The sequence below is a fragment of the Oxyura jamaicensis genome, chromosome 2 (assembly GCF_011077185.1).
Source record: "Oxyura jamaicensis isolate SHBP4307 breed ruddy duck chromosome 2, BPBGC_Ojam_1.0, whole genome shotgun sequence".
Classification (NCBI taxonomy): Eukaryota; Metazoa; Chordata; class Aves; order Anseriformes; family Anatidae; genus Oxyura; species Oxyura jamaicensis.
The window spans coordinates 153,457,636-153,474,595 of record NC_048894.1 but is presented as its reverse complement, the minus strand read 5'-3'; the positions used below and the strand labels follow the sequence as shown (position 1 = coordinate 153,474,595).

The 16,960-nt window shown below is 40.5% G+C and overlaps 1 protein-coding gene across 2 annotated transcripts in view; it reads left to right on the top strand.

Moving 5' to 3' along the window:
• Positions 1 to 16,960, top strand: part of COL22A1 (collagen type XXII alpha 1 chain) — a 196,440-nt gene that overhangs the window by 141,596 nt on the left and 37,884 nt on the right. For both annotated transcript variants that reach the window (XM_035319306.1, XM_035319307.1), the window contains 11 exons: positions 329 to 382; positions 1,196 to 1,237; positions 3,111 to 3,143; positions 5,736 to 5,789; positions 6,336 to 6,389; positions 7,549 to 7,602; positions 9,629 to 9,682; positions 11,288 to 11,341; positions 12,305 to 12,409; positions 12,951 to 12,995; positions 15,176 to 15,253. In XM_035319306.1, coding sequence (XP_035175197.1) covers positions 329 to 382; positions 1,196 to 1,237; positions 3,111 to 3,143; positions 5,736 to 5,789; positions 6,336 to 6,389; positions 7,549 to 7,602; positions 9,629 to 9,682; positions 11,288 to 11,341; positions 12,305 to 12,409; positions 12,951 to 12,995; positions 15,176 to 15,253 — 627 coding nt within the window. The remainder of the gene's footprint in view (positions 1 to 328; positions 383 to 1,195; positions 1,238 to 3,110; positions 3,144 to 5,735; positions 5,790 to 6,335; positions 6,390 to 7,548; positions 7,603 to 9,628; positions 9,683 to 11,287; positions 11,342 to 12,304; positions 12,410 to 12,950; positions 12,996 to 15,175; positions 15,254 to 16,960) is intronic.

Below are 16,960 nucleotides of genomic sequence, written 5' to 3'. Positions count from 1 at the left end.
AAAAGAAAAGAAAAGAAAAGAAAAGAAAAGAAAAGAAAAGAAAAGAAAAGAAAAGAAAAGAAAAGAAAAGAAAAGAAAAGAGAAAAGAAAAGAAGTCAGTCAATAGGACCTTCTACAGGCAAGTTGGTTCAGGATTGGTGCTTTCCTTTCCATGAATTTAATAACTATTGGTTAGTTTTTGAAAATAGTGTGGATTTTGTGAAGCCGTCTCAACAATGTTACTCTTTCATTTGTTTGCACTGCATCTTGGATGACAGGTAAGATCAACTGAAACTGTAAATTGAGACTGATACAATCAAATTTCCTGCTTTCCTTTTTCTTCATTTAGGGAGAAAAAGGAAAAGAAGGTCTCCCGGGACTGAAAGGTGAAAGGGGAGAAAAGGTGAGCCACTAATTGGTGGGATATCAAACTACAGGTGCTACTTCCAGAAAGGTAAACCTGGACTTCCCAACTGATAAGATTGTTGGGTTTTGGGAGAGGTTATGGGACTGGGATGGTGCAGGAACTGCAGAGCTCTGCAGTCCCATGGGGGATGTGCAGAGGAAGAAGGAGCAGGAGGAATGAAGAGGAGAGGATAAGTAGGAAAGGATTGGTATGAATGAACCAGGTGTCAGCTACTGGAGTCAGACCAGGGCTGTGGATGCCCCTGGCCTGTGGTGCCAGCTACTGGAGCGACTGGGGGGTCTCAATGCCAGCAACTGCAACCAGTGGGGTCTTCCACTCCCAGGCACTGGGGTGGGAGCAGAGTGTTCCCATGCCAGCTACTGGGGTGACACCGGTGTGGGTGAGTTGAGTGTGGAACTTTACCTCACGTAACAGTTTTAGCTAAAACATACTTTCCCATCAAGAATTTTGATCAGCTTTAACCTAAAATGCAAGTTAAGCTCTATATCACTCCTACAGGGGACGGAGTAACATTAGAAATTCACCGCAAGGTAATAAAGACGGCAAAGTGAGTGTCTTGCGTGCAACAAAATGAGGACAGCAGAAATTCTGGCCAAAGCAGTGGGGTAAATTCCATCCATGAGACAGGGCTGAACTCAGGGACTCGAGGATTTTCAGTGACTTTGAACAGACAGGTTGTCATTAGGCTACATATCATCTGATAATGTTGCATTTTCTTGATGGTAATGTTGAGTTATATTTGTGCATCTTTTTATATCCTTAGTTATATTCTTCTTCTCTTCTCTCTAGGGTGACACAGGTTCCCCTGGCCCACCAGGCTTACCTGGAACAGTAAGTAAGCTTATACATTGTGCTGTAACAGTATTCTGGGCATCGTCACGTTTCTCTCACACAAATGCCTCAGTAACAAAGCTTTTCAAGATCTTTGCAGAAACATTAGGACCCATTTACTCTCAGATTAACTCCCTTAGCTTGCAAGAAGCTCTATTAAGGCACATTTGGTCTTTTATATTTTTGGAAGGTTGTGCATGCCTCTGCCTCTTTGCAAACAGCTCTTTCCGATATCCTTGTTTTGTGGTAGCATTTATTTTGAATTTGTGATATGTTTAGCAGCTGTAGGAGCTGTAGGAGCTGATGATGAAGGTCATGGATGAAGATGGGGAATATGTTTGCACAGATTTTCTAGGGTGAGCTAGATTTTCCCACCTGGGATCTCACAGTAGAACTGGTTCACCCAGAACACACCAGTGAACAACAACTTTTCTTATGGTGAACAATTCACCATTTCCCAGGAAGAGCAGAGGGCTTCACTTCTCACTGACAATAACTTATGGGGTGGAGGATTCAGCTTCAACGATGATGTAGCCTCCCAGAGCCTTTGCTGCATACAGTGCCATCCTGTGCTGAAAGCCCAGAAAGACCTTTTCATCCCACATCTTGTTCCTAGATACTTGGGTTCAGCACTGGATCCAGCACTCAACCAAGCAAAGCATATCTGATTACACGTATCCTTTCTGCTAAGAATAGATATTAAAAAAGGAAAAAAGAAAACAACATCAAAAAAGAAAATATCAATTTATTGTTTATAAAATGAGCCTGCACAATTCCTTTTGGAAGCCTGAGCATAATTACAACAGAGTTAACTATTGACAATTTAAACCAGTAACCTCTGAAAGTAAAGAGAGAAACATCACATTACTCTCTAGCAAAAACTGAGTAAGCAGCTTGGGGCAAGCACTAGAAAGGGGCCTCTCATTGCAACAGAAGGGCTGATCCCAGCCACAGATCCTCCATAAAATGGCAAACACCCACTTTTCAGCTTTGCTTGCCACAGCTGCCATGTTTATGTAGATTATGTAGCTGCCAGATTATGTAGAGAATTTGAATAAAGATCTGTTGGTGAAAATCCAGTGTCTGCAAGCCTTCGTGCAGCAATGGAGGAGGTACTATAACCTTCCCTGCCATCAGCTGGGCCACGTTAGTCTGTGACAAAGGGTATTTTATGGGGTCTTGTGGGAAGAGTGTGTCTTGGTCAAAGGCTTGGAAAAGTCTTATAGATGTAGTACCACAAGGCTAGGTATAAAGACATGACTGACCACTCAAGCTTCCTGTGTTTGTAGGGAGAGGTAATTTCTATTTCAGCTGTAAAAATAGATAACGATTTCAATATATTTCATCAAGAACTATTTTTTTTTTTTTCTAATTTTATCAGTTTTGGTGATAGATACTGCCTCTCTCTGCTAAATGAGATCCTTATTTTTGGGGTCAGTCCTTCAGGATGACCATGTTACGAGACAATCACTTATGTTGAGATGTATATATTTTATAAGTGGAACAAAGTAGAGAGAAAAATTACCAAGCTCAGCCATGGAGTCAGGAAGCTTAGTAATACTGAATATGGCTCCAAGTGGAAAAGTGAGCGGGGCTTGCTAATAGCTCAAGGTGAAAGATTGTTTGGCTTTTCTTAGGTGTGGGACATATAGGGCAGTTTGGAGTTTATGTTCATATTTCAAATCTTCTAGGAAATATCTGATACTTGTGGGCTTTTTTCCAAGCAGCCAGATGTTACAATGCGTTGCTCATTTATAAACCTACTAATGGATACATTCAATGTATAATCTATAATGACAAGGTGAGTACGTAAGTTATTGCATTTCCAGGAAAATAGATGATGATGCTTTTTACACTCCTCTTTCTGTTCCAGACAGCCTTCTTCACCCCACACCCTAGGATTCCTGTAAGTAACATCCTTAATAAAGATGACCTCTAGTTTATTGCCTCTGTGGTAGAGACAGAATACCTTAATATTTCCAATGTTATTTACATGCTTTATGAAAAGAGCTCAATTTGAGTCTGGTTCTGGGTAACTTCACCAGCAGTAACAGCAGGGTGCTGAAAATTGTTGTGCACTCTCCAAAACACATCACTTGCTCTCCATTCAGTCTGTGGTGTATAGTAACAGGGAGAGACAGGAAACATGGCCTGAATAGAAGGCAGCAGCACCATTACTCTGTTTCCTTATTATTAGTTTAAATCAATTTCATTTAAAACACACCACAATAATTGTCAGAAATGGAAAATCTCTGACCAAGTGAGTCTGGACTCCTATTTACCCGTCACCACAGCTCAGTTGTGTGTTTTGGGTGCAGGCTGTGCTGTGAGCTCTGCAGAAACTCACTGATCCAGCAGGGCAGTAGAGGGGTTTCTTCCATGGGGCCCAGTGAACTTTTTCATATATATCTATATATTTACAGGGAATTAAAAGCATTAAATATTTCTTGGGAATGGGGTGCATAAGAACCACAGTGGCCGTCAAGTTTGATGGCTAGAAATGGGCAAAAGCAGTACAACAGGAGATGGCTCCTCACTTTGTCTTCTACCTCCCACTGCAGCTGGCCGCAGAGTAGCCCCCACTCCCTGCTCTCCTTTAAATGGTACAGAAAAGAGGAATGCATTAATTGAGACTACAGCAGGACACTGCCGAGAGAGAAGGTCAAGAAAGCTGTAAGCTACCAATCTGGCCCAGCTTGGTAGCAGCTGTTAGTCGTCACCACATCATTTCTGTTCACTGAGCTGTAGAAAAGAAGTGGGTGGCAGTGGATCAAGTCCAGCTGCCAGGGGCCAGAGGTCTCCATAATGTGCAGCACTAGTGGACAGTGTTAACAGTCTCGGCGGATAGTCACGGATTCAGCAAATTTGGGAAGGACTCGTAGGCAGATTTGCTGGCAGGTTGGGTTATGGAAAACAACCTCTGCCCTTGGTTGTGGCTGTGCAAGGACATCAGACTGGAATTTTGCCAATTTTGCATTGACATGCAAGACAAATATCAAGGAAAATGTGGAGAAAGTAGAATATTAAAAAGGCTTCCTCCTTTACCTCTTGAGTTACTTCTTCCTTTTGCAGTCTTGTTCTGCCTAATAATGTATGCCCTTATTAACATTTAGTAACACCATCCTTAGCTACAAATTTATTAATATGTCTGTAGTTTGTTGCTCTGCTCCCTTAAAAGGGTTTCAGAGCTTGAAATGTTATTGTGCAAAATGCATTTCAGACACAACCATGCAGGTTTGTTACAGGACTTTTGCTTTAAGTACTTTATGTGGTTGCACTATTCTTCTGAAGGCCAGTAGATGGCATCAGGGACTGCCTGATTAAAAATGATCTAACGGGATACTAATTGTAAAGTATAATTCCTCAAATTATTTATCACAAACCATAATATTTATTCATAATGCGTAATAAATACAGACATAAGTAGTATTTATGCTGTTACATTTATTTTGTCTGTTAGAGCATCATTTGCAAATGGACTTTGAATTCCCAGATGTTGCAGATATGATTGGCAAATAGTAGCTGTGAATAAAATACAGACTGGTTTGTTCGTGGATTCTGGATTCTGACTGATCACTACGCCTTGTGTGTGTGCTGGGGGGTGCTTAAATCGCTGATGTTCTTATTGTTCCTTGATTGCATAATTGAAACACCTCCTATGATAAATAATGAATAAGTAATGAGTGCTATTGCCTGAATACATATAGTCATATAACTAAACAACCATGGTTACACAAGTAGTGGCTGAGTTATTCTGGCTAGTTCCATAATTGTGTGCAGTTCCATTCAATTTATAAAAAGCAGAAATATGGACTTTTTGATTATCATTAAAGAACTCACAACAAAGCTGATGAATTTCTGTCTGAAAAGCATCTTCAATTTACTTAAAGAGGAAGAAGAGAGATAAATTAATGCTGTTAGTCAGTGATGGTAGTGAAGGATATATTGACAATGCAGGAGGGGGGTAAGTTGCATGGATTTGTGGTGGTGTTAACAAGAGATCTGGAAAATCTGTGTAATACACATCTCTGGAAATGCTCAAGTTGAGATCCGGAACACCTCTGTCTTAAAGGTGGAACAGGGAGCTGTCTGTATGTGGGACACCTTTCCTGCTGTAGGACTGTAGGACCACATTCCTGATGCACAGCACAATGCAGTGGCTGTGGTGCTTTCGCTGTTGGTTGTGCCATCTGGCCTATTAATACGTTGGAGCAGAATTGATGAAATTTTAGGACTGTAAATTCTTTAACTACTCTTCTCCGTGAAGGGAAGCTCTTCTCTTTTTAAACTAAACATATTTTGTAATTAATATCACAACTGTCCCAGAAGTCTAGCCAAGAATCTTCAAATCTTAGTGTGTGATATGGTAGTGTCAATTCACTGACCTCAAAGTTCTTTGGGGAAGCTGATATCCAATTAAAGGGGCCCTCTTACAAAACATGACTGGTGTGCCTTCTAGCTTTTATTTCTCTGTTTCTTTTCTTATTGTTTTATATAGGGTGAACCTGGACCAAAAGGGGAGAAAGGAGATCAAGGAACAAGCGGAGAACCTGTAAGCACAACCAAGTGTTTTTTCAGCTAGTTTTCAACTTTAGCAGGGAGAAGACATGAGAGCTAGCTCTTTTGGAGGGAGAGGGTGGGACATGCTGCTTCCATAGCTGGCTTGCTTCTCGCATCAGAAATGGCCACGCGGGTGCTTGGCTTTGGCTCTACAAGAAGATAGATGACTGCATGGAATTAAGAACCTGATTTATAGCCCAGCGCCTTAGTGCCTGAGGAGTATGGGGTTTGCAAGACAGAGCTTGGCTGACAGTAAGGTTGTACAGGATTTATTAAGGGCTTTTGAAATGATGTGGCCCAGCTAAATTATGCAGTTGGCTACTCTGCTTGTATTCTGCCCTGCTCTTGTTCTGGAGGGAGCCCTCAAGAGAGGCAGAGTCCTGTGCAGTCACAGCCTCCATAAAAACAAACAAACAAACCAACAAACAAAAAAACACTTTCTTCTCTTGAAGGGGAGTAGAAGAAATATCTTATTTTGATGAGGAGAAGAACTGAACAGTTTTCTTCAGCTCTTTCACCTCAGCCTCTGTTTTTGCAGGGATTACCAGGAGTCCCAGGTGAACAGGGTGTCCCAGGACCTGCAGGACTACAGGTAAGAAGGGACAGAAAGAAAGAAAGCCTTGGTATGACCAAAGAGGACTGCCTTCATGGTGCATTTCACTGCAAATAATCCTTCCCCTCTACATTGACAGCCCACATCTCCTTCATTTTTGTAAGTTCAGGGACTTGTGTAAAGGTATTTGCTCATGCAGGACATCAGGGCAACATAAGGAGAATGAAAGCAGAAATATGTCATCTCTGTATCCAGATCAGTGTCATCTGAGAGACTCCTTCCAACTTCAGGTTCCTTCAAGAGGGCATCTTATTTTGGTGCCACCAAAGCACAGGTCTGACAGATATGTTACTGCAATGCATTAGCAAAATGTTGCAGAATATACAGATTCAACCCCAGCTCATTTGATCCTGAATACTCCATGTCTTATGTGGAGTAGATTTATAGTCTCAATTGTCTTCTAAAAATTTCTTGGTTCATGTCCATTATTTCCATTTACCACTGAGGTATGTTTCCATGTAAGCATGGAGAGGTGTTCACTCTGCCTTCATCTGTGCTGTGTCTAAGCTACATAATCATCTATTACTAGGGAATCAACAGCATAAACAGTTTAACAGCAGTCTTAGCATCATGGAAATAAACAATCAAATAAAACCAATAATGCCATGCAATTTTAAACTAACATTTGCTAAAAGGGGGCCAGATCAGTGGGTAGACTCCACTCCGTCCTGCCAAAATGCTTATGAAAGAGCTAAGACGTATGTAGGACTAGGGCAACGTCTCTGCACTGTGATCTGTTTTGACCATTTCTAAATGATTGTTGTTTGTATTTGAGAACCACAGGCAAAAGCTCCTCTTTGCAGGGAGATCATCAGAGTTCAGCTGGCACTGAAGTGGCAGGTAGGCCTGAGGACAGGAAGACGCTTCCCCTAGAAGAATGTCTGCAAGTTTCAGTATGCAGTGCTGTGAAATAGCCTCTGAGCTAATCAGTCATTAGCAATTCCTCTTATGTCTCAGGGTTTTATTTTTATATTTCATTTTCTTGCTTCACAGAAAACTGGGAGCCATTTCCTCAGCTGTTGAACTCCTCTGCGAATTGATTAGCTGAGTGCACATTCAGGCATCTTGAAGTCTTTTTGTCTGGCAGGCAGTCGCATCCCATCACTAATCAGCTGGCATCTCTTTTCTTTCTGCACAGGGCACAAAGGGGCAGAAGGGAGCTCGAGGAGAAGTTGGAGCCCCTGGAGAGGCTGTGAGTAACTGCTTCCCTTGCAACATTTTTTCCCTGACAGTAACACACCTGAAGGGACTTTGAAGTCCCTGCCTTGCAGATTCACAGTCCCAAGCAGCTTGGGCACAGGGCACATCCTAATCTGCAGCTGGAAGGAGTCACTGCTTGTGGGGAAACAGACTCAGCTGCACCAAACTGATCAATGCCCCACTCAGCCCAGCTCTAAATGGTTTGTCTTTTTTCGCCAAGTCTCTCCCTCTCTAATAAAATGCCCTCTTTTCTGGGTGAGGTGAGCTGAGCTTGCTACTTCACTGTGATATCAGCCAAGCCCAGGCAGCCAGCTGGTGCACGAAGTGAGCTTTGCATCAGCAGCCAGAATTAGTTTTTGATCACAGTTGGTTTTAGGCTTCTTAGTCAATTCTGCTTCCTTTAATAAAGCCTCAGCACCATAGGAATCATCACATACCACTTTTCAAGGCATGTGTTGTAGGGAGTGCTGCTATTCTCTGAAAGAACAGCAAAGAATTCAAGTCCTACTTTATTATTGTGGCAGTGTATAAGCCCTTTGTGCCTGAATAAAAGACCATGTACTTTCTTTGCAAGTGGATAAGGAAGACTGAAGAGCTATTTCGGGTAGTGACTGGGAGAGATGATGTTTGTATCTGGGAGAAGGAAACCATAGGAAATCCAAGCAAAGCATCATAGAGCTTTGAAATTCTTTTCTTATATCTTTGTATTCATAGTTTTCCTTCTTGGGTTTGTGCTCAGATGTTGTATTTAGCAGTGCTTTGACCCTGAACTCTGAATTGCCTGTCCCTAGCATTCTGTCACTCACAGTTGAAGGATTGCTTAAACTTTGTGGGGAAAAAAAGTCAAAAAGTGTCCCACTCCCCCCAGATCTATTCATTGGCTTTATTTCTTAGTATTGCCTGGTGCCTTAGAGGACATGAATGATGTGCAAATACAGGCATATGTAAGCATCTGTTTGTTTGCCATTCTTTGATAGATTGCCTCTGCTCTACACATTTGTTTTGGCTTAGAGACCAGTGACTGCGAACAACATAGAAGTAAGGAAACACTACAAATTCTCTTGTAGTGAGCCAGACAAACAGATAGTCATTCCCTTTCTGAAGAGCTGTTCTGTGGAAGAGTTTCATCATATTCCAACTGTTTGCACAGCCTTACGTCTAGCATCTGCAATATGTTGCTAACCAGCTCTTCCAGTAGAAAGAGTTTCTATACTCCAGGTCAGATGGATTATTTCACTTTGCTGATGCAGATATTTTTAGATAGCCTGGCTGTTTTTACCACTAATAGCTCAGGAATACTAATAGATATCATTTTTCTAGTGAAGCCGTGGCAGCAGGTGAACCCTGGCCTGTGCAGGCTGATGAAGGATTCTGGAGATAATGACTTTGACCTGGTGCTATCAAGTCTAGAGGAAAATGTCCAACTATAGCCCCGTAACCCCAAAACTTGCGTCTCTATGGGGACAAAAATTCCAAAAGCATATGTGCTCCCACATCACCTATACATGTTTGGGGACATATATGGGCTTTTCCATCCTGAATAGCTTTCAATTGCAGACAAAAGTGCCTGTAATTCAGAACGATAGCAGTCTGAACGGTTTCTGCTGTTTGCTTGTTTAGTGGGAATGAGTATTTTCACGTTTTGTTCCTCAGTGTAGAGAAAGGTAGAATTGTCAACATAGCATATTTTGTTGGCCTAGATTTTTATTTTAATGATGAATCAACATACTTTCCTCTGTTCTTTTGATGTTTTGGTCTCAGACCTTTCTTCCTGTATCTGAGCAAGATTTAGGATTTATTTTGATGGTGGGTAATTTAAGCTCCCTAGGAGAGTCTTCATCCATTTTGTATTGCTTCATGCTTCTTTACACTAAAAAGTGTTTCACAAAACCACCATTTTTTGTGCTTGTACAACACCTTGTCTGACATGAACTCCATTCTCACTTGGAACATCTTGTTCCTGTGATAGTACAAGCTGTCAATTACATATGCACGTGCATTTGATTTTCTTAAAACAGGGTGCAACTGGACCAGCAGGGCCCCCTGGTCCAAGAGGCTTGCCAGGAAATGTGGTATGTATGTACTGGTGTATTTGTTTTCCCATTCATGCCCTGATTTCTTTATTTAATATGTTTAGATTTCCCTCCCATGGGGTGTCTTATAAGGTTCAAAAGGCTGTGTTTCATTACACTTCTTTATGGTTGAATTGAAAGATGTGGTGGCACCTGGGAATGGTGTTTCCATTAAACATATTTTCATATTCATTTGTAACAAGAGGGAGGCATGGAGCTGCTTCAATTCTCATCAAATTGTCAAAAACATTTTTTGCTGCCAGCTCTTCAAGAGAAAAAATGTGATATTTATTGTCTGTCTGGTTTTGTTTCCTTTGCCTCATTTCTATTTGTCCTTTCCTTTTGAAAACATGACTTCTTGATATAAAGATTGCATAGTAACCTCTTATTCTGTGTTAAGAACGCATGTAAGTATTAGATCTTACAATCAGAGCCTTGAAGTCAATACAGCATCCTCCTCACCTCAGTACATGTTCATCACCATTATTAAATTGTGCATGGTAGAGCTTTTCTTGTCTGCATAGAAATCTTTGGGCTTACTCTACTCCCTGTTCCACCAGTGTAATTTTCTATTTAGAGCCTGGGAATTCTCTGAGTTTACACTGGAGTAAGTGGAAAACAGCACTTAGGCCCCAAGATAAATGCATTCAGGCACAATGGTTTAGCACAGAAGGCTCTTTAAGGCAGAGTTTGTCATCTGGGAAATCCGAGAAATCTTAAATTGCCTTTCTACTAATTGTTAAGCCACATTTCCTTTAATGGTACTGATACGGTGATTTCATTTCAAACTGGAAGGTGACATCTAAAATGAAGACCTTGGTCAATCTCATATTCTTTTTAGCTAAATTCTCTACTAGTAATACCAATATATTACCTATAAAATCTAATAGAGTTGTAAATGATTTTTACTGGTGCATAAAAGAAAATAATTATCACATCCACACATAGAAGAAGTCAATCCAACCTTATGGTGCCACATTTCATATTTTAAAATGCAGTACTACTCCGTAGGTCACACATGTTTTGGTGAGTTGGGAAGCTACAGTATTTGATTTGGAGCTCATATATAATCATCTATATTTTGACAAGGAAACCTTTTTGATCTGCCAAGATATGAATAGGGTCAAAAGCTGAAACAAAGGGTAAAACAAACATAGCTACGTTTTCCAGTTTGTGGCTTTGAAGAGCATTAGCCATAAAGAAATGTAGACTTTGTTTTGCAAGACTTTTGGCTCCTTTGACACAGAGGTGATGATTTGGGGGTTGTTGGTAATGGATTAAGAACTACTGGGGATTTCACAGAATGAAACAGTTATTGGTAGAAGGAGAATGAACAAATCCAGGATTAGCTCAATTTCTGCTTCTGCTGTTCAGCTATTTTTTATATTGAAAAAATATCTCCTTTAAGCTCTTGGTACACAGCTCTTCTGTGGTTTTCTGGATTGTCTGATTCTCTGGATTCTCTAGTTGTCTGTACTGTAAAGTGTAAAACTGATACTAATCCTCGAGATAGACTGTACTGAATACACTGGTCTATCCATTTTCTTTAGGATCAAATATTGCCTAAAAAGAAAGTTTTAATCCTAAAAGTTATTTTCTCTTCAGGGAGTGCATGGAGACCGCGGACTACCAGGAAAGGAAGGAGAAAAAGGGGAAAAGGTGAGTTTGTTTTTTCATTGATTTGTTTATTTTCTTCTTGGCAATTTTAAGTGACCTGGTACGGAAACAACTTGAACTAGGAAATTATTTCATAGGTTCATGGACTACTAAGACATGGGTCATCTCATCTGACCTCCTCTATTACAAATGCTAAAAAGACTTCACCCTGTTGCAGCTTTATAATTTATCTAATAAAACCACTGAGATACAACCGGATACGGTGAAGTCACTGCTACCCATTTAATGCAATCATCTTCTGTCCTCACCACACGACAAGAGTGGAGATCTGGTGTTTTCAGTACTTTCTGAGATGCCTGTTTACCACTGTAAATCTAAAGCTGGAAGAAAAACTTTTGTTTAGGAAATTGAGATCTCTGCTTTTCTGATAAACTGATATAACTGGACCATTAGCTCAGCTTTCCAGTGCACCCTTGCTGCTTTGCATGTCTGCTTTGCCCAACTGTTATGTCCCATCTCACAGCTAGGCAATGAGCTCTCTTTGAGGCCAAGGACTTGTAATATACTACTACTTCGCACAGTGCCCATCGTGCCAAAGTCCCGATCTTTGTTTGCTATAGTAGGAACGATTAATCAGAAACATGGCGCCATATATGTAGGATACAGGATTTAAAATGAGGACAAATTACAATCTCTTCAGTCAAATTGTATTCCAGATTACTGAGATCCATCTCAGTACCATGTATGAATCAAGGGCTCTCTCATCTAGTTGGTTCCAAAACATTTTGAAATGTTGTTTTATTCTTTTAAGGAAAATTACAAATGTCTTGAGATTCTTGTAGGAAAAGGTTTCCCTAAAAGATATCTTGTGATTCCAATAGAAATTCAGATGATAACTCTAGAAGAAAATGCATATGTTTTAGTCCCAATGAAAGATCTGAGACAGGAATAGTCTTTATTGTGTGATTAACAGGTTTGTTGACTTTGTTGGTTTGTCTTCTACAGGGTGACCCAGGAAAAGAAGGAAAAGTGGGTTTGCCAGGGCCTGCTGGTGAGCCAGGGCCTGCAGGAGAGCCAGGTTTGTCTGGCAAGGGTAAAGATGGAGAACGGGTAAGTACTGCTAGCAAGCTCTGGGCTCAGGTATTTCAGTATGGGCTAGACAAACACAGCTTCTGCAGTGAAATGGTAGACTTTGGTAAAGAATTAGGTAACTCATTCTGTATCTCACAGATACTTACAGGCCATCTATCTGAAGACATGAAAGGTCTTGTCATGCAAAATGCTGCAGATACCAGGGCTGTATGCAAAAAGGCAAAGAGAACAGAAGCTGTATTTCTGAACATTATACCCTCTTCGCTGTGTCATGTTGGCCATCTCCAAACAGAGACATCCTTGAGGAATAACAATTGAAGGTCCTTGTGACCAGTACAAACATGCCTAAATTGTTGAAAGTTCCCTAAAAGCATTTAGTTCTAGTAAAGTAAAGTAAAGTTAGTAGATTATTTAATTTGCTTACAAGTTATGCATAGAATATTACCAGGATGGTGTGGAGCAAGGAGGGTGGTGGTGGGGTTGCTGCCTTGACTCTTTCAAAGGCTCCTGTCTTTGGCTGTGCAATGATGCTTCTTTGGTTTTGGTTCTGTCACTTTAGGGGGAAAGAGGCCCACCAGGCTTGCCAGGACCTTTTGGGCATAAGGTGAGTAAGTCTGGACATTGCAGATCGCTTCCCTTCATTGCTGAAACTGAAGAAGTTGTGGTGAAAAATATGATCTGTTTTTCACCAGAAAATAGAGGTTGTGAAACTTGCACTCAAAAACTACTTAGGACATTCCTTTCTTTATTATTCCGATACCTCTGTAGATGTAAATATTAAGATATGAATTAACTGTGTTCACTTTCCACATTTAAAATTTCTTCAAGCACTATGCAAATTCAACACAGACTAAATGCTAAATGCTGCACACTTTTTCAGGGAAATTGTGACTGGGGACCTTTAATCCATGCAACACGAGAGATATTGCATAGCTAAAGGATGAACTACTGTTGAGACCACCTGACAACTCATCAAAGAACACTCCTCCATAACATTTATTTCTTTTACCTCTCTCAAAGGGAAATTAATTATTTTCCATTGAGACTGAATAGTCCTGGTTTGCCTTCCTATACTGTAGCTATGGCAGACTAGCTTGTTGATTAAGTTAAAGTCTGCAATGGAAAATAAAGTTTATTCCCTTACAAGTGCACAGCAATTAGAGAAAGGAGTAAAACAGCAAAAACATTTGCTTCTGGAAGCATCTGGATTTTGCATGAGTCTTCAATCACATATATGAGAAATTCTTTTTGAAATGGCTGTGTACTGATCTGGATTGGAAGAAGAAACAGATTTTGTAAATGATAGAGGTGGGAATACAGCAGTATGGAACTGGCTCCATTTAGGTCCAGTATTTTTTAAATACTCAAACTGCTATGAAACATTTTATTTTGATTTTGTTTCATCCTGTATAAATGAATTGTGCTGTGTTGTATATACTTGGGCAGTTCAGAACATAGACACGATAACAGAGTCAGAAGTAACATAAAAATCTGAAAAAAAACACTGTGGGAAATCTAATGAAACACTCTGTTCAATATCAACACAAGATGGTAGGGATCTTAATTGTGCATGGAAAAATGCTATTGAACCTTTTGTACTGAAATCATATTCTTGAACAAAATGACAGATAAGGGATCTGTAGTAGCGTTTGAACTAATCAGAATACATTTTCTCTCACTGTCCTTACAGTATTGCTTCTTTGTAATGTAAGATTAGTTTAAGAAGGAAAGAAAGGAAATAAAGTAGGAGATATTGCAGACTAAATTCAGGGTGGGCAGAATCCGTGGGTAACCATTTTTCTATCAAGCTTCTATATAGCTGGAAATAGTGTAATAATAAATAACATAAATAAGAGTCATTGTTATAAGTCTACTGCCAATGTGAGACTGACTCTCACAACCACAATACAATCCATAAAAATCTTATTTGATATTTCTCCCTATAACAAGAAAAGAGAACGGACATTAAATTTAAGTACTGTATCTGAATTCTTGCTTAACCCTCTGTCTACAATGCCCATTAAACAGCCAAGTAGTTGTCTGTGCTCTGCAGGTTTTAATATAGAAAATTTAGTTTTCTGGAAGGGAGATCTCTCCATTTGCAGTATAGTCCTCTAGAGAGAGTGGTAGAAACACTTTAAAAATTATTAATATTCTGCTGTGAACAGGCCTATGTTGGTAAAGGAAAATATTAAGATGTAACACATCTTTAATTCTGTCTTCCCTGGATAAATAATCTGTATTTAGCAATGTTTGCAGTTTAGCTGTCTACCATAAAAATGCAGAGAAAGAAAAGCACACTGTGGTGCTTAGTGTTTGCCCAAGCCAAGGAGAGAGCCTAATGCCCCGCAGGCAATTGCAAATGTAAAACTCCATAAAAGCAGATGTGTTGTTCAACAGAAATCTGAGGTTCTCAATTTACTGCAGTGTATTGGCTGCTGTAGCATACAGGAATACTGCTGGAAATGGGATGCTGTGCGCTAAAATAAATTAAAACACTTCCAGAAGCTGCGTTCCTGCTCAGTTATGTGATGTGGCACGTGCTGACATGGTGTGACTGCTCACGGAGGTGGGCTGGTGCCCCTCTCAAGGAGGGAGGCACTTTTCTTGGCATGACGTGACAGCAAATTTGCTGTACCCGTCCTGCCACAACCTGATCCCATTCCTTGGTGGGCAGGATCAGGTCAGGATGTAACAGTGCCATGTTCTTTTGTAAAACCTTCTTGCATTTTGGCACATCTTCCCAACAGCACACAAAGCCCTTAACTTCTCCTTTTGTTTCAGGGAGAGAGGGGAGCTCCTGGCCTCCCTGGACAGCCAGGAGACAGAGGTGTGCCAGGAATCGGATTGGCTGGACCCCCTGTAAGTAGCAGGTGCTGCTGCAGCCTGTGACAAGATAAAAACCTAACTCATTGCCATCTGGAGAATGGGTTCTCTGTGCTCTTCTCTGGCCAAGAGCCGATGGGGCATTTTATCCCCTGAAGATGCAAACCTGCAAAGTATCCCAGAGGCTGCCATCCATGGCTCAGATGTCTGTTGTGAGGGCTCTCGATGCATTCAGTTTTAGTTGAAAGAGAAAGGCAAAAAAGTGCTATCGGAGTGATTGATATCACTGCCTGGTACTGGTGACTTTTCCAGAGCATCTTGACTCGCTGGCTCTGGATGTGAGCCAACATCTGTGCTGAGCCAGCAGAACTGGTGTAAGGGGGAGATGTAACCCTCCTGTCACCCCATTAGGATGGATGAGTGTGGCAGATATGTCCACATCTGATAGGGAAATACAAAATCAGGTTAGTTAAACTGTTGTTTTGTAAGAGAGCCATCATCCCCATAATTCCCCACAAAGATTTCGTTACACACCTCATCCAGGTCTGCCCTCACCTCCTGCTGTTGTTGAAGTTCTACCATCATCAGTAGGCCATGAGATGTACTTGGGACTGGCCTCAGAAAGTCTAGATTTTCATCTTTTTGGGATGAAAACCCAGACTTTCTGCAATCCAGTACTTGACATGTATGACTCTGGGGGTCGGGGAATTTGGGAGTGCTCCTACTCTGTAGCCCCCCGGCTCAGAGTCCTCCAGCTATGCACTGAATGCACAAGTAAAATATGTCTAGAAGGAATCAAACTTTATTCATAGATGCAATTGCTAGAGGACGTAAGAGATCTTGCATCCTTTCACAGCCCCTTGAACATGCCATGATACTGTACCAATCATCACAGCCAACATTTTCATGCTCTGGTTATCTAGACAGAAGTTTCCTAATTAGTACATGAAATAGCCTTGAAATGAGAAGTCATTTGCTGAATGAAACTGGTTGATAAATCTAGCTTTCTGGATTTAATATTTGATCTCACCATGCTGAATACTATATATGATAAAGCAATTTGGGTCAGACATATAAAACACCAAGATCATGTCATGGCCTTCATGGTCCTCAGAAATGTTATCAGTGGCTGAAGATTTGCTGGGTGTTTTTTGTTACAATTTATACAAGAAACTGTGATGTTCTTGAGTTTCTTAAGGTTCAGTCATTAATATTAAAATTAAATTCACAAGTGAACATCTGGCTTGTTTGAAAGTCACTAAGCTGTGGCTAGTTTTTAATTACTGGTTTCTAGATTCAGTACAGGGTTAGGTGGGTTCACTTCTGCACCCTGATGTACGCTAGATACCAAAGTCATTCGTCATTAGGTTGTTAGCATCCACATCCATGAACACAAATGACTAAGAACTTGACTCTAGATATAGATATGACTTCTCACACACTAGAGGATTACTTTTTACTATGTCATTATTTGACCACAGTCAAGATGAGTAGATGGTGCTGGTACCTACCCAAGTATTCCTGACTGACTTCTTTTTATTTATCTGCTTCGCTAAATATACATATATATATTTATTCACCATTATGATGATTTTCTTCACTGTAGGTTTATTATAACCCGAGCTCCAGTGCAAAGATTCAGAATTTGAAAAGCACTCTATAACCTTAAATCCATCAGGCTTGCACAAAGACTGAGTCCTGCTAAAAAAAAAAAAAAAAAAAAAAAAAAAAAAAAAAAAAAAA